This window comes from Thamnophis elegans, chromosome Z, assembly GCF_009769535.1.
Source record: "Thamnophis elegans isolate rThaEle1 chromosome Z, rThaEle1.pri, whole genome shotgun sequence".
Classification (NCBI taxonomy): domain Eukaryota; kingdom Metazoa; phylum Chordata; class Lepidosauria; order Squamata; family Colubridae; genus Thamnophis; species Thamnophis elegans.
Genome location: NC_045558.1, coordinates 43,247,789 through 43,270,972, shown reverse-complemented (window position 1 = coordinate 43,270,972; position 23,184 = coordinate 43,247,789). Strand labels below are relative to the sequence as shown.

The 23,184-nt window shown below is 33.7% G+C and overlaps 1 protein-coding gene across 7 annotated transcripts in view; it reads right to left on the bottom strand.

The window, feature by feature from the left end:
- CREB5 (cAMP responsive element binding protein 5) overlaps positions 1-23,184 on the bottom strand; it is a 270,328-nt gene that overhangs the window by 17,557 nt on the left and 229,587 nt on the right. For all 7 annotated transcript variants that reach the window (XR_004256939.1, XM_032236840.1, XM_032236845.1 and 4 more), the window contains one exon: positions 4,161-4,478. Coding sequence is in view for 6 of the 7 variants with exons in the window: in XM_032236840.1 (XP_032092731.1) it covers positions 4,161-4,478 (318 nt within the window). In the remaining variant the exon portion in view is untranslated. The remainder of the gene's footprint in view (positions 1-4,160; positions 4,479-23,184) is intronic.

Sequence of the window (23,184 nt, the reverse complement as noted above, 5' to 3'; positions counted from 1 at the left end):
TGTCATAATGGTTTCCACCAAGGTCCTCTGTTCCGGTGGGCACAGAGGTTCAATGTCATTGGTCGAAGGACCTGACAGCTTCCTATAAAGGGGCTGCTGTCAGACTGAACCTTTGCTGGATTGTACATAGTTGTTCTGTTACAATAAAGAGCTGTTGTTGCCTTTAGCCTGAGTATGCCTTTCCTTTACCCAATCTAACACTTTTGAACTGTTAGGTTGGCAGAAGCTGGGAGAAGTAACGGGTGCTCACTCCATTATGCGGCGCTAGGGATTTGAATCATTGAACTGCCAACCTTCTGATCAACAAGTTCAGTGTCTTAGCCACTGAGCCACTAGAGTCCCTAAGTGGGTATATAGTGTCATAAGCTATTTAGCTTTTAGCTGTTGACAAACAGTACATCCTAATAAACCCTATGCAGAGCACCCCAGCAAAACAAATATCTGACAAATTAAGGAACCATGTTAAGAAGCCAAGACTATGTGACTGTCCCAGGATCTTTTAATTAAATCCAGTTTGGTGGACTTAAGACACAAAAGAACCAATACAACAGTCTCCACACTACTATTCCACTGCTACTATTCTCCTACTCCAACTACTATTCCTAAGTACTCCAACTCTTATTCCTTGTGAGTATTGCTAGAGAATAATTATCTTTAACTGTTTCAGACTATTCAGGCTGCTTTACTTACACATATACCACCATTACTACCACCCTCTTGTCATCATTGTCTTTGTCATCCTCCTCCTCCTTTTCCATCTTTTCTTCTTCAGACTCTGCTATGTAGCTCCACTGCTCAGCTGTCTCAACACAATTTTATAGCCAAGGTTATTCTGTTGGCTTGGAGAGCATTTAAATAGGCAGGACAGCAGCACAGGTGTTGGCCATTCTTTAGGAAGCCTGCTTTCTCACAGTGTTAGCAGTATTTTACAAGAACACTTCATTCCACACAGGAACTCAGGTGTATAATCATGCTCAAAGGAATGCATGACTTCTTCCCCATGTTTATAAGCCATATTGACATGGAAAGCTGATGCTGAGTAATGCCAGATGCCTTCTATAATACTGCTGATATTTACTTACTTGAAATGTACAGCACTTAAACGTCTGTTTTAAACTATCAAGCAACATATTTGGAGTCACCAAATATTTGCTAAATAAATTTAAAAATGTGTATATTTCAACACCTTTCTACATTTATATTTTAAACTACAAATGATGTTTCTAATATCACTTTCAAATTAATTTGCTCCTACATATACAAAACAATCTTTTCTGGCTTTTAACAACTTTGCTCTAAGTTAACAATGAACAGAAAGTAATTAAAATATGTTGAGATTACTGGAAATGTTAATTTAAAGGATATAGTTAAAACAAACCAACAAAGTGTGCATGAGAGAGATTGATATAGTATTTTCAAGTTAAGTAGATCAAATCCAATCTGGCACATTTCCAATATTTGGAGAGAAACAACTTGAGAATTCTAAATATATTCTTCTAAGCTTAGTGCTTCTCACTGTAGTTGTTGCAAGGGAAAATCTATGTCAGTCTATAGTAACAAAAAAAAAAATCAATAGCACCCTTTCCAAATTTTATTAAGTGTTAATTATAGCTCATTTCTATGTAATTCCTTTTGATTCTAATCTTGAAATAATGGCAGGATAAAGTTGAAATAAATTAAGTAAGGTAGAATTGTTATTTTAAAAAAGCCCAAGGAAAATCATAGAATGAATTCTATTAAGTTCTATTATATTTTTCCGATGCTATATATTTTGCTATTTGATCTTACAAGATCATGATTAAATGGGACTTAATTATAATAAACATTTTGATAAATAAAATGTAACGCTAAAAAATTCCCAAGGCCCTAAGAATCCCTTTGACTTAATTACAAATGTATATAATATGTGAGTCAATCCATTTAATACAGCAACAGAAGAAAAGAGATATGGTAAAAATTGACTGGATTTTTCTTTGATTCTGAATCTATATGTTCCTTCCACTCTTTACAACCTTAGATTTCTAGTTATACATTTATACATTTATAACGCAATTCATTCAGTTCCTGTTGGCTGTTGAAAAGTTTGAAATTTAATACAAGGATGTGGCATAACAATCAAAATTATGGCAAAAGGGAAATGTGATTCCTAGTAACGAAGTTTGGTTTTGACATGAACCATGAAAATCAAAAATCTGGTTCAATAGAAAGAGTTGGTTAATAATTAGTAAACTGTACCATAAGATTAATGTGTCTGTTGAAGCAGTCTGACCTTAAAGGGGCCAGTACTGAGGGGAATTATAGATGGGTTTAGAAAGTAATAACCTTATGTTTATTACTCACTCCAACCATCTTTTATCCCAGGCAATGCCCTCTTCAAAAGTGTCATTACTTTTGCATTCCCATGAGGAATTAAAACTGTTCTGTTTCTAGCTGACCTATAGATCTTAAAATCGTCATTTATCGTCTAAGCAGCAGACACAATGTTTTTTTGGGGGAAATCACTCTCAATGTTCTGAAAGCAGGCTATTTCTTTTCTTGCTTCATCTGCTAGTGTGAGTGTTATATCACAAAGGCGTTTTTATTTAAGAAGTAACAATTGTTTCAGTGTGAACAGCTGGGGAGGGGATTGAGGGCATACCTGCTTCTTCCAAATCTGTATTTTCAAATATAAAAAGGTTAATTTTCTAGAATTCTAATTCTAGAAAAATCATTTAAATTCAGTTTATACAGATTCAACTCTTTCAAGAAGCCACATGTAGAGCAGGAATGGGGAATTATGGCCCTTTTATGACTTGTGGACTTTAACTCCCAGAATTCCTGAGCAGCCATGCAGGCTCAGGAATTCTGGGAGTTGAAGCCTACAAGTTATAAAGTGGCAATTGTTCCCCACCTCTGTGGTAGCGTGAAAAGCAGTGAATGAGAATCGAAGAGAATTCCTGGTCTTAACTTCAGATCTAAATATTATTTACTATAGATCTCATACATGTTATTATATCACACTGAATCTATATCTGAGGTGCATAATATTACATATGTTATCTATCAACATTTTAATTAGTTTCTTTTTTTCTTGTGGCATAGGAACAAGAAAGAGAACAATCATGGATAATGTGGAGAGGGAAGTCATTTATATTTTTACAACCCCTTCTTTAAAAATAACTATAAACTCTCACCTCTTTCATATGGTTAACATGGTCTTGGGCATTTGGGTTGTTATGATATATAAAAAACAAATTTCACACAGTTCCAAATTCAGCATTCATGGTACTCATGCACTGAAACAAATTTTGCAGCAACAAACACTTGAGCTTCTGCACCATTTATGGAACAGCAAACTGCTGTGGTGGTTAGCAAAAATACAAGTATGTAGCATCCAACACTTATTTAACATACAATAAGGAATTCTGCTACATAAAGAATGCAGTATAACTTGCATGCAGTATAACAGAATATGGAAAAGTAACTCAAGGTTCTCTGATAAAAAAAATGGTACAAAAGGATCATTGTTGTACAGAAAAATGTATCAAATAAAAGAGCTCGCACCTTCTTCAGTTTTAGGCTGCAATCATATGGTCCTGAGAAAGACATGCACCTTTGAGGTAAGAGGAAAAGAGAAAGAGAGGAGAAATTTTCCTAGGGAAGGGGTATCTGACATTGGAAACCATCTCCATACTTACTTTGGAAGTTCTAGGACTATTTTTTAAAAGTCCTATGTTAAAAGACATCTATAGACTCCATGTGTGTGTGTGTGTGTATTATTATTACTGAGGGAATACTATCTGTCTCTAATCTATCTATCTATCTATCTATCTATCTATCTATCTATCTATCTATCTATCTATCTATCTATCTATCATCTATCATCTGTCACTCTCTCTTTTCAAGAATGAGATCAGCTGATGAAGTATTAAAACACTCAGGAAAGGAAAGTGAATATGTTTTTTCCTCATTTGTTTGTGCTCTTGTGATCTTTTCTCTTGCATCATTAAGTCATATTGCTTAATCAGAATCCCCTGGTAAACTACCCAAGACCTTTCTTGATTTGACAATTTCAAAATTACAAAAATGATGCAGGAGAATTAAAATCTGCAAAAAAAAAAGCCACCACAAACTCTCGCTTTTAATATCATCTTCACATAAGAGAGGTTAGAAAGCTCTACCTGTGCTTGCCCGCCTGTATGCAGTGGCGGATGTGGCGAAGTCTGATGGTGTGCTGAATGGGCCTGAAGATGTGAATGAGAATGATGGTGTGGGTGCTGGTGCTGGTGATGAGGATGAGAATGGTGTGCTGGGTGTTGATGCTGATGGGGATATGGGTGATGGGGTGGAAGGGTCTGGTGTTGATGTGGATGTGAGTGCATATGATGGTGGGCTGGTTGATCTTGTCGAGAGCTCATCATTTCCATCATATGACCCATGGTGTTCATATTTCCATTGGAGATGCCCGCAGGAATATGAGTCAAAGCTGCTTTCAACCTCTACAAAAAAAGAAAAAGAAAAAAGAAATAAATAAAACAGTATTAAAATGGAGCATGCAGGTGACTGTCTGAATAGGTTACAAAAATTTGTGTGTAGGACAGTGCATTTTTGCATTGTTCAGTGTGTATTCCTATTCTTGACATCTCTTGGTTTAAACATACTTAACTATAGCAGGTTTATGCCCACCTTCCTTAGTGCCCCCACAAATACCTGACTTACAAATCTACTTAACAGTTTTAAATAGTTTACTATCAAATATATGCCTTATGAGCTCAAAAAATTTCTACTTTAATCCATGATAATACAGTCATTTTTCAATTCTTTTCCAATAATTGGACTAGAGTAAAAAAGAAACACAAGTTTTTATTTTCCTATTTTCTAGATTACCTATAAATCTAAAAACAAAATGTTAAAAAATAAAATAAAAAGCAAAGTAAAACATATAGTGCAAGAAAAAAAATAACTGATGGCTTTCCACATGGAAGAGGCTGTATTTTAAGTGCAGTACAGAACATTCAGCTAAAAACAAATTCATAAAAATATAACTCAATATAATATCATATAATTTTAAAAGAGGATTAAATACAGTCATACCATATTACTTAAAATCTAATTTGCTGCCTAATGGAAATTCACTATACCTGGATCTTAAAAACGAGGACAAGAAAGAAATGTATTTGTATTGTTCATGAATTCTTGTACAAGTACTAGCGGAATGCTGTGTGTAATGAGTGACCAAAATGTACCCAGTGTTATTTCATGATATGGCATAAATGACATGCAAGATAGTTCAAGTTGCAACCTTTGACTTCTAGAATTCAGTAAAAATATCTTGCACAAAAAGTTGCACAAATGGAATAACCTTTTTGTATTTGAAATAATTTTCTTCTTCTCTACTCTCTACTTCGTTTGTCAGTAAGTAGAGGTTTTCTATTTAGAAGAGCATCATTGAACTAAAAGACTTTTTATCTGTAATATTCAACAAAATATAGTCTGCTTCCAGTTTAAATTGTAAAATTTATCTACTGTTTTTAAAAATAACTGGGTTTTTAAAAACAACTGGAGTTCAGAGTACTGCTTCTCTATAAAGTACATTGTAATTTAATATACCAAAACATATTGTTATTTTTTTTAGCAAATCCTGAAATAAAAAAGTGCAAATATCCATTTTTTTTGTTAATGTCAAATATTTTTTACATATTTAATTTCTCTCTCTATTTATATAGGATGTAAAAATTCTTATTCTGGACATGTATAATATATAAACAATTTACTTTAAAGAATATGAAAAACTTCTGTAAATAATTTTTTAACTTTTCAGTATATTACAGCACTTTACAGAGATTTTTGGGTGTTGAAATGTCTATTTTCTTTTTGGTGAAGAATTGGAGATGTGAGAAGCAAGGAACCTTGAAATATATATGATGATTCTTGTTGTGATATGAGACTGAACAAAGAAAAAGCACTTTCTAATTTCAGAACCTAAGACACTAAAATTAGTCTCATTAACAATAACTTTTACTGACTTAAAAGAAAGAGGTTATCATCAATAACTTGTTAAGAAAGAAAACAAGGGATGCAAATTCCACTTTTAGAAACTCTTTTGTTTACTTTTAAGATGTAATCATAATATAGACTGAAATGTATGTTAACATACTTTAGTATTGGTTTGATTTTGTTTAAGTCATTATGAAAGCATCAATTACAATAATAAAGATGTAAATTTTAAGAGAAAACTGCATACTAAAATAAGATGAATTGCATTATGCATGTGTATTGTATGTGTAATATTTAAATTCAGATTTATGAAAGAACACATATGAAATATCATAGAATATAGATGAACTCATTTGAAAATATCATTTGAAAGGGGTTTTTTGTTTCATTAAAGACAACAACATGAGCTGTAAAACAGAAATAAATATTGACACAAAAAGTGTATAAAGTAGAAAGTAGAGAGCAGAAAAAAAGGATTGACATTAAGTTTTCAGTTACTTAATATATAATATTTGGCATAGTAGAGAATCCAGTGCAAGCAGGATATATTAATATGTGATATTAAATGGTATGAAATGAATTTCTTTGTACTAATCCAAATTCAATCTGGACCATAAATTAAAGTAGCTGGAGGACTGAATTGAATCATGCTTAAATAGTCCTCTTTACCCCTTGCCTATGAACCCAATTTGCATCAAGACAACACACGCACATTATGGGATCTAATCAAAATAAATATGTACAAGAACACCCAATGACTTTATGCCATTCATCTGTTTTTGAAAATTAGTCCATTAGGTCATCTATCCATCCATCCTCTCCAAATAGATTTGTCCCTGGTTTATTGTAAAAGAACACAGAAACATCACAAACCAATAAGTGAAAGAAAAGAGTTATCAAGAAATTCTAAATCATTCTTACCTCCTGCACAAAAACATAAGTACATGAAACTTTGCTCACTGTTCTTTCTGCTGTACACACAAATAAAAAATATCTTCAGCTATCCTAATTGTTAAGTATGAACACATAGTCTTGCCTAACTGCAAAACAATAGTAATACATATTTACTATTTACTATACAATACCAAAAATAGGAAAGATATAGCAAAATGTACCATCTTTTTCAAACAAGGCATTCTTTTTCAAAGTAGAATCTACTGAATGAAGTACGTTGGGCAATTACCATTATTTTGGTAAAAGACCAGCAATATATTATTAAGTGAATTCATGCAATCCAAATACAAAACTCCCACAAGCTTCTATTTGCCAAATTTTTAAATAAATGGTGACTATTAGTTGGTAAATGTGCCCACACACTGTTTATCCAAACGATTCTTCTTTGATGGTATAGTATATTGCACCATTTGCCATTATAAATGACACATTACACAAGTAGGCTCTTTCCTTCTTAGCTAATTTCCCTAAAGTTTGTTGGATGAGAAGGATGTTAATATACAAAGGAACATCTTACCTTATAACATAAACAACTAGCTCCCTGACACAATTTTGATTCTCCAAATAATACATTATTCTGTTTTGTTCCCAAAGACTAGGGGTATGAAACTTGTGATCCACAGGTCAGATGCGTCATGCGCTGAGCATATGCCCTTTTAGTGAAGGAGGAAAAGTTGTGATATGTCACAGGACTACAATGTATTGTTATGAGTTTGACACCCCTGCCATAGACCCTTCAACCAAGTTTATTTATTTGACAATCAGGAAGGCATTGAAAAGCTTGATTTGCAGCTGGATCATCTCAATGAGGGCAATTTTTATTTTGTCTCTATAGTTTAAAAGCTTCTTGTTCACTTTTCACTTGGAAGGTGGGCTTGAGGCCCTGGTAAATCCTGGAAATAAACATCAATCTGCCTCAACTTGTTCCATAGAAGCAGGTCCAATCTCTCTTTAGCTTTATGATAGGTATACTCTATTTTGACATGAGGGCTATATTGCTCCAATAAAAATTACTACCCACACCCTATGATGTGCTCTTCACTAACGTTACTGAATTTTCTCCCCCTTTTAAATTTTTCAAAGAAAATGACTTTAAAAACCATTCCTCCAAATTATGAATTTCTCTTACCTTTCAGTCAGAATATTTGATGGAAATCCACACAAAAGAAGCTTTTTGTATACACATTATTCTACTTGGATCAATAAAAAAACAAATTAAAAAAAACTGCTAAATCTCTTCAGCAACAGAATTGAAGATTCTTAATAAAATATTCAGACTTCTTAATCACTATGATAAATAAAGAACTGTATTAGAAAATGAGTAATGGTTTAAAAAACAAGATGAGTGTTTGAAATATGCACACAATAGGGTTTATGCTTTGCTTTAGAAAATGCTAATGTGCTGAACTTTTTAGGCTTTAGTTTCTGACTTTCTCAGTCTATGGGCTCATTTTCACTTCTGTCTATCCATGAATTGGAGATGTCTTGCTGATCATAATTTAAGGAAATTTCCACTCCCTCACCTTCCATTGCTACAAAGGTTTCCTGGAGTCACATGAGTTGTTCTGCTATCAAAGTGAAATTTTCCTCTCTTTCATTGATTCACATCTTGACAAAACAAGCATCTATAACATCTGGGAGATAAGACTGGCAATGATTTGATCAAGGGCAAGGATTTGCCCAATGCATGCTGACTCCTCAAGTCCCTTAGGGCACAATATTTCCCTATCTGTGTTTTATACCCTTTTGGGCAGGTAGACTTGTGAGCCATATTTTTTTGCCAATATTTCTATAATCTATAAATTACCATACACAACAGCAGATTTAAAATACAGAGTGGTAGGTGAGAAAGTTACTTAATAAATTAAAAATGGTGATTTCTATCAACTCACAATGATGCCAATGGGATGAATCATGTATAATAATATCACGACACAAGCTGCACATATTTATACTGTGATATCATGTCATTGAAACAAGTAGCAAAGTTTTTGTCATTTGCTTTCTGCTCCATTCTGTAGAAACCCATGAAATATATATGGTTATCTTACCCTTCAATTCACAACTTCATTCAAGTAATAATACTAACTTACAGGTAGTCCTCAACTTACAAATGGAGTCTAAAATTTATTTTGTTTTGCCCATTTTATGATCTTTCTTGCCACAGTTAAGTGAATCGCTGCACCTGATAAGTTAATAAACTGGTTGTTAAACAAATCTGGTTTTCTCATTGACTTTGCTTGTCAGAAGGTCACAAAAGGTTATTACAGTTATAAATATAAACCAGTTGCCAAGCATCTGAATTTTGATCACATGATTAGGGGGATGCTGCAAAGATCGTAATTCTGAAAAATGGAACTTTGAAAGATCACTAAATAAACTGGTGTAAGTTGAGGTGTACTTAATGCTGCTTTTGTTCAAGCAGGTGTTATCCTCACATTATATAAAATGACTGAGTTTCACCATTGTGAGCAGCTTTGGAGAGTGAGCATGTAAAAATTATTTTAAAGATAATTTTTAACTGGCTTCTGGAGCTGTGATCTATAGAAATAACAGCTGTGTGTCTTAATAGAAACCTTATGAGATTTGCCCCTTTGGTGGGTTTAGCTTTATAAGAATAAAGGGGAAAGAGGGAAAAAAGATGGCATAAAATGCTTTGAAGATCAGAAAAATATGATTTTAAATGTAGACATATACTACAAGGAAATATTCTACCATAATTTAACAAACATTTTCCAGAGATGATCGGTCTAACACAAAACTTTATTTTCAGCTTCATTTGATCAGTGAACTGAGGCTGGGAAAATCACAAGAGTAACATATGATAGTTTGTTGAAAAGAAGTACTAGGGGTGATATGATAGGGTTAGGGTTACCCATTATCTCAGGGGCTGCCACGAAGAAGGAGTCAAGCTATTCTCCAAAGCACTGAGGGTAGGACAAGAAGCAACAGGTGGAAATTAATCAAGCAGAGAATCAACTTAGAACTAAGGAGAAATTTCCTGACAGCTAGAACAATTAATCAGTGGAACAACTTGCCTCCAGAAGTTGTAAATGCTCCAATACTGGAAGTTTTTAAGAAGAGATTGGATAACCATTTGTCTGAAGTGGTGTTGGGTTTCCTAACTAAGCAGGGGTTTCACTAGAAGACCTTCAAGGTCCCTTCCAACTCTGCTATTCTATTCTATTCTATTCTATTCTACTTTATTCCCCCTGGGTGTCCAAGTAATTAAAGCATACATATACTTTTTCAAAATTTGCTATAGATAAAGGTATAGATAAAATGTTTCTATGGGTATAGATAAAATGTTTAGCCAGGCATTGCAATAGGCTTAATATATGTTTATTTGTGTAACTCATATCTCATTTATTCAAATTCTTATTTCACTTAACAATCTAGTGCATTATATGTAATATGTACATGTAAGTCTTGCCCATATCTCAAGCTATTTATAATTTTTTCTGTGATTTGTAAATTAATAGTCTCTTACAAATTAGACTTTTTCCAGTTTATAATGCAGTCTTAATAGAGTGTTGCAATTTCCTTTAATATTGCTGTTTTCTCATGATTTTTGACCTTGAATGTTTGTTTGTTTTTAACACAAAAATATTTTTTCCACTGTAAATTAGTTTTATTTTTCCTTCTGTTAGACTGGTCTATCCCTCAAGTTGGAGAAGAAATGCTGAATCTTCTAGTTGGTGGTTTTCAAAGTTTTTCAGTTTAAAAAAATCCTGAAACACTTGAGCAAGAATTAAAATTCTAGTCATAAAAACCTGGTTGCATTAAAGAGTATTTTGTGCTGATGGGGGTTAGGGAGAGTCTCATGAAATTTTATCGTTTGTATGGAACAAGGGAACCAACTTTGAAAATATCTGCGGTAGTCATATTTCTCTATGCTAGAAGTGATTTCATTAAAAATAGTTCAAAAATATTTTGCAGGGTTTTTTTTGATTGCAAAAAGCAGCACAGGTTGTTAGAGTCCTAACTCTCTCATACATGTCTGCTACCCCTAAATGTGGCAGTAAGGAATATCTTGTGATCAAGAGGGGTTCTAGATAAGAAAATATGATACATCCAGACTTCCACCTATGGACTCAGGTGTTGTCTTAATTCACCTATTTAATAATTCAATTTAATTAATTTTATATGCAAATTAGGCCACTGACATGTTTAACAAACTGTAGTTGTAAAAATCCTGATTTAGTTTTATGTCTGCATGTAGCCAATGCAGTAAGAGATTTAATGATTAAAAGGAGAAAACTATACTGTGAGGCACAGATAACTGCAATGTATTCTGCCAACATATTTAATATACTCAATAATATTGAAATATAGTCTTTTTATTTCCAGATACAGTATATGGCAGTTACTATGTTTTCCCCTAATCCAATATTGTAGATTGAAGAAACTGTGGTGCAACAATCTGGAGGGCATTAGGTTAATGAAAATGGCCAAGGTATATCCTCAATTCTACAGATTCTTTTCTATATAATGTATTTATAAACACTGCTACAAAATCTCTGCTTATTCTTTGGAGATCACTGATATATAGAGAAGAGAGACAAGTTCAATTATTCTTTCCAGTCTGTTTTCTGTGGGTATGTCTGAAACCCTTTCACAAGACTCATAAAGCTGTTTAGCATTAAGTAGAGATACAACTGGAGAAAGAAGATCCTGTAGCATTAAGCTAGCAAACCACATCACACACCCCATTCATTTTAACAAGCATTTTATAAGCTTAAGTTGTGGCAGCCTTGGATCTGATTGCTCCTTACCTCTTTTTCCCACAGTCTATTTGCATCCTACCAAAGTCTAGATGCTTAATAATCTGTTATCAGCATGACCAGAAAAAAAAGTCCTTCTCATACTTGTCCTTGGAAGATTTCCAAAATATAAAAGAGAACTTGTAGGAGAGGCAGGAAGCACCTGGGGGAAGGTGTGTCAGACAACTTGCCCAGTCCAAAGAAGAACTTGGTGGAGGCAGGTCAAGGACTAATTCTTTTCTAGTTATAATTAATCATGGAAATTGATGCTGGTATTCCAGTGGACAGAACAGAGAGACTTATTGGTTTATTAATTTGAATGATTCACTTATTATCTGTACTTATGGAAGAGAAGTTGAATATCTAATCACAGAACAAGGTGTGAAGAATTTCTGCAGCAGGTGTGTCAAGAATATGGGCATTAAGGTATTTTTTGTCCCAGTAACAATGACCTGGTATTTTTATCAAATGTCAGGGCTGTTGAAGAGGAAAATCTGCATAGAATTACTCTACACAGGTGAAATATATACAAAACAGGAAACATTTCTAGGCTTTAGGTGCAGTTCTAGCAATATGCTCTTTTCTTTCCTTCTTTTAAATCCAGGAAGAAAAACTTAAAATCTAATCCTACAGGAGAAATACAAAGGAAATAAAGGAGTGAAATAAAATGTTTAGAATGATTTTGTTTCCTCTTGCCCTCCCAATATTTAATTTTAGAAACAAAACCTCATTATTTTAGTTAATTTCATTTTCCATCCAGCTCAGAATAGTCCAATATTGAAAAAGGTAATTTCCATCCAAAGAACTAGGATAATGGAAAAGAAGATAATAGGAGAAGGAGTGAGATGGCGGTGGCAAAGATTTATTTGATGCATCAGCTAAAATAACCACTATCCCTGCCCTGGAAGAAAGATCTTATAGAGCAGGACTCTCCAAATGTGGAAACTTCAAACCTTATGGAGTGGCTGGTTGGGAATTCTGGGAATTGAAGTGCTCAAATCTTAAAATTGTCAAGATTGGAGACCTCTGCTCTACAGTGTCTAGACAGACAAAGAAAAAAATTAGAAGAATGTGTATCCATTGGTAAATGGTTTCTGGGTAGTCTAACAACAAATGTGTGCTGAAGTTTCACTAGCTGTAACTATTTACTGATTCCCATGGCATTATTCAGAACCCATATTTATTTAAGTAAAAATACCATAGAAAATGGAAAGTATATATAGTATATATAAAAGCAGTTGCTTTGATGTAAATGCTGAAACAACTTTGCTTTATGAGACAGAGAAGCTGCATAGAAATAAATCAAATTTAATAACTGCATGACTATGTATATAAATGGGATATTGACTGAATTAATAATTAATTCAATATGGTTATACTAAGTATATTAACAGAATAACAGGGACTTTGGAAGACTTAATCCTAATCCAACCCCTTGCTCAAGCAGGAGATCCTATATCATTTCAGGAAAATGGTTGTCCAATCTCTTCTTAAAAACCTTCACTTATTAATTGATCTACGTAACTGCCAGGAAATTTCTCCTTGTTCCTAAGTTGGTTCTCTTGATTAGGTTTTATCCATTGCTTCTTGTTCTGCTTTCAGAATTTGATTTATAGCAAATATGTTTTAATAGCAGAGAAATATTTCAAATTTTACTAAGTATTTATTGGAACTGATATTATAGATGCATGATGCTTGTCCTTCTGTGCATTTACTGATTTTGGAATTTCCAAGCCCATTTAAAATATTAGTTTTAACCTAAAGAACAGCTTCAGATGTCGGGTCCTAAATCCATCCTCATAATCTGCTGTCTTTTAGATGTTATGAAACTAAACTCTTGGAATTCTGACCAATTTGGTCAAAAGTGATTCATAATGTTTCTCACCTATCACATCTGCAAACTATTCGCTTGGGCAATACTGGCCTAAAGGAACATCTCTTCCATTTGTCTGAATTCTGTTTTCTTCAAACACCTGTAAATCATCTATGATAGAACTTCCTGTTGGTGACCTCCTTGACTATAGAATAGGTATAGGAAAATCAATGAAATATCATACTGCAAAAAAAAGATGCTGAAAATATGATCAAATGACTGGTTCCTTTCCTGCTTTTATAAAACTTCAACATTTTCTGTCACATACAGGTCCACAGTATGTTAAGATAGATTTTTATAAAAACAAATATCTTATGTATATCTCATGTTATTCTAATGTAACTTCTAACTGGAGTTAAATAAATAAATATCAATGTTTGTTATGATCTGGTATAAGAACACTAATCTCTCCCTGAAGCTACATATATTACTCTCTTTTTTTAGAACCCCAATATTATCCATACATATCTATTTCATGTAAAAATCTGCTTTGAAACAAATCTCTGAACACTTTTATATGAGTGTAATTATAAAGCATCCATAGCAAGAACAATTTAGAAAAGAAATATCTTCACTGCTACAGGTGCCCTCATAGTTCTTTCACAAATCTTAAAGGATACTTCTTCTGATTTCTTCTTTGATTTCTAAGCATGTCTTAAATCTATTTTTTCCTTTCTTTTGGAATCAATCATAACCTATACATCATGGAATCAATCATAAACCAATCCATTACCCTGTACTTAGAGACAAACAACCTACTTAGAAAAAATTGTCCTGCAATCTGCAACTCTTACACTGAATCAGGGTAAAGCAATAGATGCAATTTATATAGACTTCTATAAAGCCTTTGACTCAGTGGTACACAATAAACTACTTCCAAAACTAAAATCTTATGCATCTCTGGTTTCCTGCATACATGGATAGCGGTGTTCCTATCAAACAGGCAACAAGTAATCAAAATAGGAAACACCCTATCAAACCTTAGATCTGTTAACAGTGATGTCCCCAAGATAATGTTTTAGGACCCATACTCTTTATACTTTACATAAATGACCTTTATGATCATATTATAAGCAACTGTTCGCTGATGATGTAAAACTATTCAACATCACCGACAATGCTACTACCCTACAAAAAGACCCTGACTATGTGTCAGAATGGTCAAACAATTGGCAACTCCAAATCTCAACTAACAAATATTCTATCCTACATATTGGCAAAAATAATCAGAACACAAAATACAAGCTGGATGGATATGACCTTGTAGATGATACCACTCTGTCAAGATGAGCTCACTGTAACAGCATTGCCGAAAAGGCATTAAGAGCTTTAAACCAATCTTGTGAAGTTTCCTTTTTGGTAATATTGAACTGCAACTAGGGCATACAAAACTTTTGCTAGACCAATTCTTGAATACAACTCATCGGTCTGGAACCTGCAGTGCATATCAGACATTAATATAATCGAACAAATCCAGAGAGATTTCATGAGAAGCGCCCTCCACTCCTCTGCTCGCAATAGAATACCTTATGCCACTAGACTCGAAATATTGGGCTTAGACAACTTAGAAATTCGCCGCCTTCGATCTGACCTAAGCGTAGCACATAAAATTATCTGCTACAATGTCCTACCTGTCAATGAATACTTTAGCTTCACATGACACATAACAACATACTAGCACACAATAGATACAAACTTATGGTAAACTGCTCCAAACTTGATTGCAGAAATACAACTTCAGTAACAGAATTATCAATGCCGGGAATGCACCACGTGTGGTTTCTTCCCACACTACGTGTGGTTTCAAACCCCAAAACTTTAATCTTAGACTGTCTACTGCCAACCTCACCCCATTCCTAAGACGTCTTTAAGGGGCATGCATAATTGCAACAGCGTGCATACTGTCCCTATCCTATCGTATACATTTTTCATTTTTTATTGCAATTACAGTGAATAATTTTGTATAAAGAAAACTTATAATTAATCACATAAATCAGCCCAGAGAAGTATTTCTTGTAATCCATTTCAGTTGCCTCCCTTGTGGATAGGATTCCCTTCTGCTTTGTTCCATTCAAGTTATCTGAATGGCACTGACTTTTCAAACTGGATTTATTAATGACTCTACAACACACATTCTCCAAGTTTCTCTTAAGAGTGAATCTCTTTAAGTCAAGAAGGAAAAAAAGAAAGCTGGACCATTCCCAAATATAATTCAGTCACTTCACACAATATGTAGACCATGTGTACAGCAACTGCAAACAACTCTAGTGGCAATTCCATGCAGTTAATAAGCACATCTTATTGTGTCCCACTAAGCAGTAATCCAAAAATAGAGCACTGTGGTACTCCCCCCTCCTTGAGTATTTATCTGGCCAAACTGCAAGGTAAAAATTGGGATAATATGATTTAATATTCACAATATGATTTGACAGCAGTTAACCACAGCACATATTAATACCAATGATGTGTGCTGAATATATTATAATATTTTATACTGAACTATAAGCACAATAAAGATGCAATTTAATTAAATTAAAATACTTTGAACATGGCACATTATGAGATGGAAGGATATATAAATTTGAATAATAAATAAATAAATCTTTGTTAAGTTATGATAGTGAAACAATATAGTCAACTCTTTTCACAAATGAAGACAGTACATTATATTTACTGCATGAGTTTACAGTAGACCTCAAAGGAATCCAGAGCACATGGTGGTTACTTAAAGAAAAAAGAAATATTCCTAAGCAATTAGTCATATATAGTCAATTACATTTTTTCTTGCTAATTTATTCCATGAGAAGTTTTACCATCTTTCTTAAAGTTGATAGTTAAATATATTATAGTGCAATGTATGTTTTTTTCCCTTCTGTTCAATTGTGTCTAATTCTATGAGTCTGGATAAGTCCCTTCAGTTTTCTTGGCAAGGTTTTTCAGAAATGGTTTGTCACTGCCTCTTTTCTAAGACTGAAGGAAAGTGATTGGTTCAAAATCAGACACATGACTTTGTGCCTAAGATACGACTAGAAGTCACTGTCTCCCAGTTTCAAACCTGATGCCTTGATCATTACACAAAATTGAGTTTTCTAGTGAATATGCGGTACCTTAAATTTAAGTATCTACCACTTAAATATATCTATTTAGAAAGTACAGTACATTTCCAACTAGGAAATTGACTCTTCTCTTTAGATGACAGCGAATAGCATGAACAGAAAAATCTGCTTTTATGTAATTCAAAATCCTCACTTGCTAGAACCTTTGAGCTGGAAAGATATCCAGGTTTAATCATAATTATATCTTTGCAATTTTTTCCCATAAAGGGGCAACTCAGTGGCTCAGTGATTAAGGTGCTGGACTTGTCACCTGGAAAGCTGGAAGCCCAGGTTCGAGACACAAGCACCATGCAACAGGGTGAGCTCCTGCCCTTGCCCCAACTCCTGCCAACTTAGCAGCTAGAAAGCATGCAAATATGAGTAGAGTAATTGGTACCACTTTACTGGGAAGGTAACCCAGTGTCCCAATGTTTTAGGATAGTGTTGGCTCAATGGCCTTGAAATGGAGATTAGCACACACTCCTATAGTCGGCAACGACTAGCAAAGTAAAATCTGCAGACATTCCTTTACCTTTTTTTTAACCGTTTCTTTTTTTCCATAATGTTAAATTTAATATGCTATCCATATAAATGTCTGCAATGCCATTATTTATTTAGTTTAGATCTAAAGCAAACACAACTTTATCCTTTGCTCTTAATTTCATGCATTCAATATCCATACATATTAAGATTAAAACAGGTATTAAAATTGTGGTCCTAAATGAAAACAAAATAAACAAATACAGGAATATAAATACCAATGTTCTACTTCCACGTCTGTCCTTCTGTGAAAAATGTTAATCATTTCATTTCATTAATATAATAAAATCTTTTCCAATGTAGGACTCTAACACAGAATTTGCAAGTCTCAGCAGCTGTAAAGTGAATTATGAGCATTGTGAGCTACTGTATATACTCGAGTATAAGCCTAGTTTTTCAGCCCACTTTTTGGGCTGAAAAAAGCCGCCTCGGCTTATACTCGAGTCAGTGAAAAATTTGCCCGAAATGGAGGAGAAAAAGGGGCGGGGCCATGCCGCTGGGTGACACTCGTGAATGGCCCAGTGCCCCTGTGAGTTTCCCCTCCCTCTGTGTCAGTTTGCCGCGCAGCGCGCACCACACCATCCCCCCTCCTCACGTTCTAATGTAATGCAGGGCTGTCTTACGATTCCCCTTCCTCCCCCTCCTGCCGCTCTGCAACGATGTCCCACCTCCTCCTTGTTATGGCAAGCAGCCACATAGCGATGTCCCACCTCCTCTGGTACAGTGATCCAATGATAGGAATCACTGTGCCGTGTGTCATAGGAGGCGGGACATCGCTCCTGTGGCTGCACGGGACATCATCATCACAGCGGGACGTCAGCATCATGAGGTGAGTGAAGTATTTCATTGAATACACTGCTAGTTTACTGTTTTTCTTTGAAATAAATATTCAAAAACATTATTGGTATCTATTTTTATTTTTGAAATTTACCGGTAGCTGCTGCATTTCCCACCCTAGGCTTATACTCGAGTCAATAACTTTTCCAGGTTTTTTGTGGTAAAATTAGGTGCCTCGGCTTATATTCGGGTCGGCCTATACTCGAGTATATACGGTAAGTTATGGAAAGATAAAGAGAAAGACTCAAATTTCATTTTACTGATATACTTAATCAATTAAATTTTTTAAAAAAATTAGAACAAAATTTTCACTGTTTGTTCATTGTAAAACAAAACTAATGAAAAATTTCAGCAGTGAATGGAATTTTGAATAAAATAACTAATTATTTGATACAATATGTAAAGCACTAAATTGTAAATAAAATAAACTGATAATTTCAGTTTAATCAGTACATGCTATCCAAATGTATAAGATTTTGGAACATACCAATATAGAGAGTGATAAAAAAGTGATTTCGCTCTCATTCTTCACTTCAATCTGGTCCAACCACCTGTTCACAGAAGGTGAATTTTTGTACCTGCTTCCAAACCACTCTCTTGTTTTTAAGGTAAAGACCATTCTTTAAATGATTCCTGGAGTGGAAAGAGAAATCCTCTTCCAATAATCCTTGTAAAAATCTAAGCAGGTTTTAATGTGTATCACTGCAAACTAATTTGAAAGTCTTAAGGTCTTTTCAAATTATGAGTAAGTGTTTAATGAAAAGGATTTTCTATTACATGTTTCAACATTAAAATGATATTGTTCATTGTTCTTACAATATGCTAAAGGATAAGATGTGTAAAATAATGAGAATTAACTTCACAATTGATACAAGAACAAATTTTCTTTTAAATAACATATATATATATATATATATATATACACACACACACACACACACACACACACACACACACACACACACACACACACACATATATATATATATATCCCAGGATCAAATTGTCATAGATAATGTTCTAGCAGAAATAGACACTTCCATTTTTCAAATTCTGTGCTTTCTGTCTGTCTCTACTGACGAACATCAAGGACAGAAATGGGATCATTACAACACAATCATTCTAGGGAAGATGGAAGAATTTGTTTCTCTGCCACACAGATGAGACTGTTGGCTGGCGACAGCTGAACAAACAGCTTGCAAAAGTCTTTTTGAAGACAGCCAACAAGTTACGCCCATAATTTCATCTCTGTTAACAAAAACAACTCATAATGAACTAGGGCCTGGGATTTATTTGCTAGTCTCTGAGTTACAAAGTGTCAAGATGCAATTTAAGTACCACCTTATTGATTTATAGCACACAATATAATGTCAAGTCACACTAAACGTAATGCGATTGTATGCAAACATATTATAAGTTCAATAGAAAAATAGTAGAATCCTATTCAACATATTTGTCTTTTACAGTCACTTTTTGTAGGATATGAAACTAAAATATAAAAAAATGACAGGCCAATCTTATTTATGGTACAGACCTATTAAAATATCCATTTAAGGATCCTCTGCATGGTGAAACAGGTATGTTTTATTAAACTATGCAAATGATACATCTTCAAAGGGACAGAAAATAATAAAGCACCATCAAAATACCGCCCAGTTACTTATTGAAATGTGTGGCTATAGAAAGTAAATATTTTTTTTAAAAAAAGAAATAAGTACCAGAACAAAGATAGTAAATGGAGAAAGATATGAGAATATATTAAACAGGTGTAATAAGTGCATTTAGAACACAGAAATGCATAAAAGCACATCATAACAAAACTTTAAAAAGTATCTTAATTTTCTTTTTATAAAAACAGTGAAAAATATATTTTTAAAAGTTGGATTTATTTATTTAAAATTCTTAGTATCATTTACATTAGGGAAACTTTTAAGAACATACAACAAATATCTGTGGATTTTAATGCATATATCAATAATGTGTGTGTAATATAAACTTGATCAGGTTTTGAGTTATGTTGTTAAGTACTCCCATGCTCATGCTTAAAATCAATGTATTAAAAGGCAGAATAATGTTTATTCCTGGGTTTTTATTTTATCTAGTGCATATGTGCAAATCTGGAAGAATACTATCCGGCATAAGGTAGGAAGGAGTTTCATTTTGTATTTACCAGAGTCTCAATGAGAATTGTCCCAACGTATATTCATCATAGGACAAAAATCCCAATGAGTAATAGAGGAAGCACAGGAGGAGTATATGAAAAATCCAGTGGGACTTAAATTTAACTGGATCTACTGACAAACATATCAAATTCATTTAGACTTAGAAACTGAAACTGAAAGCAAATCAAAATAAATCCAAAATTTTGGGGAAAGGTTGCTTTGATACAGTCTAATTCAGAAGAGTTTAAACACTTCAGGATCTCTCCAAAGCAGGCTGTATATATGGGCATTCAGAAGTCACACAAATGCTATGCACAGGAAACTATTGCATGTCTCCAATTTCAGGGCTAAATTGGGTTTTGTACAGTAAGTCCCAGTGCAGTAAAAGTTGCGCTCTAGAGTGACTTAATTCAGAAACAGGCTTTCCACGTAATTATTTATCTAAATTAGTAAATCACAGTGAACAAGCAATCCTAAATAGGCAAATGATTTTTCACGGCTGGATATAAATTTCTGAAGGAAAAGAACTAAGCATTTCCAGCCTTCCTCCATTTCAGGAGGTATAAATGAACTAAATGTAATCTTTAAAAAAACCTCTTTCCAAATGAAAAAAACCTGAAATAACCTGAGTGCCACAATGCTCCAACCCAAATACATATGCAAAGTTATAAAATAAAATATTAACAACACAGCAAAGTGGCAGCTGGTGTAGCGAGTTACATTCAATGCCAGCTGTGGGTCTCTTTACAGATATTTTTTTTCTTTAGGCATTCACAGCCACATTCACAATTAAATGGACCATTAAAAGCACACTGATTCACTGGGCAGAGCTGAGAAGCCCCTAATCAGATATAGACAATGGAATTTATGTTTCATGTTTTCTAATTCAGTTCTGCTGACTGATAACACATGGAACTGAAAACTCAGGCAACATATTAAATTCTATATGGAGAAAATTAGAAGAAGAAAAAATACCACAATTCAAATGGATCTATTATATGATTTAACTATTACTATGTTAAAAGGAAAAGGCACAAATATCTTATTATTTCCTAAAATAATGTATGAATGCATCTTATTTATGGGTTAATTAACATTACATTCTGTTGACAAGTCAGATTTATTTATGCACATTCTGAATTTGTCTAGTAAGTGTTAATTTTTTCTTAAATACATGACTAATATCAAAATAGTTGACGTAGTATTTTCTCATTCTGTTTATGTATGTGAGCGCATGTGCACATCTACACACATGTGCTCATTAAGTATTAATTAGTTCTCTTAATTATGAATGTTATGTATATGAAAAGAGAAAGCTTATATCATGTCAGACCATTGATCCAATGGTCTGACATGATATGTGTTATGTATTGAGTTGCAAGGATACTTAAAGCATTTCAAGCTCTACATGGAGATACTATTCTAAGAATTTAATTTGAGACTATTCACAGACAAATTAAGTGCCTTACCATTAAATATGGCTGTTATCAATGTATACTTTATGGGCTGAGTATTCTCCGAGTAACTACAGTCTGAATTGCATGTCAGTTACCGATATAATCAGGAGTTTTACTGTTTTGATTATTACTATATTGTCAAAATTCTTGGAAAATAAATAAAAATGTGTATTCATATTTTATTAAAATGGATAATATTATACTGAAATGATGACAATCTAATAATATGCTTTAAAAAAACAGATTTTATAATGTACTTGTTGATTCAAAGTGCAAACATTCACCAATTCATAATAATTCCTTATTTCACAGGCATTATTGGAAAAAAACTCTCTTCCCTATTAACAATTAATTATGAACTAATTGTGAAAAGACAATTATATTGTTGCATTCTACAAGACAATAAGACACTGCCATTATTTTTTTAAAAAAAATTACATTAGAATTTATTTACGAATTTTATTTCTAAAATATGAAGTTCTCTCATGCATCTAGATTTAGTAAATTGACAAGCATGGGTAGAGAAGACCCAATATTTAAATGTCTTCTAAATTTGAAGAAGACCAGGAAAGAGGAATAAAACTGGAACCCTTTGTCTTGGACAAGGTTTTTTTTTTTCAGGTTTTCACAGCTCTAATTTTGATAATGGGCAGAAAGCAGCGTCTTGATCTACGCATACTTGGCAACTCATTTATAATCTGTGAATTGCTCTGAATAACTCTGAGTTTTATTACTTGCCTTCATTTTAAATATTTGCTAAAATGCCTATGTCCAACATTTTCTTCCACCAGGGCAATGTGGTGCCTTAAAAAAGCCAAGCCATTTTTTCCACCATTAGAGCCCAGCTTCAGCACCTGCAAGGATGTGAATACAACTTCCCAACAGCATGTACACATATATATCATAAGACAGATTCCTTCACCTCTCCCCCCCCACCTTGGTACACTTACAGTTGTTCAAGAGTTATACTTGAAGAGTTAAGTGATGGCAAAATATGGCTGAGCTTCTATTTAAAAAAACCTTCAGACTTTAAAATAAACAATATGAGGCTTTGCTTACATTAGAGGTGTAAAGAGGTCTCCACAGTGCACTTTACACAAGCTGAGGAAATAGTATACTCTGTATTAGACCATACAGTACAATAGTGTGTGTATTTCAAGTCCTGCGAGAGACATTCAGGCATATTATGGAAGGCTTGCTATAACTCTGTTTCAAGAAGAGACTGTTGCTTTGAGAATAGCTGGTGCAACATATAGCAGAAAAGCCTGTAGATTCAGCTGCATTTTTACCTCACTTTCCCTTCTGAAGTGACCTCATCGAGTTACAAGACTTCTATTCATTAAATGTGATGGAAAACCACACAGAAACGTTTCTTTTACTCACATAAACAACTATATTTAGCCTCTGATTAAAAACAAATGCTTAATACTGCCGTATTAATTTTCTAAATTATGTCTGAAATAATACATTAGGAAATGCCTCATACCAATAACTACTTCATATGCATAAATGTACAACAAAGGCAAG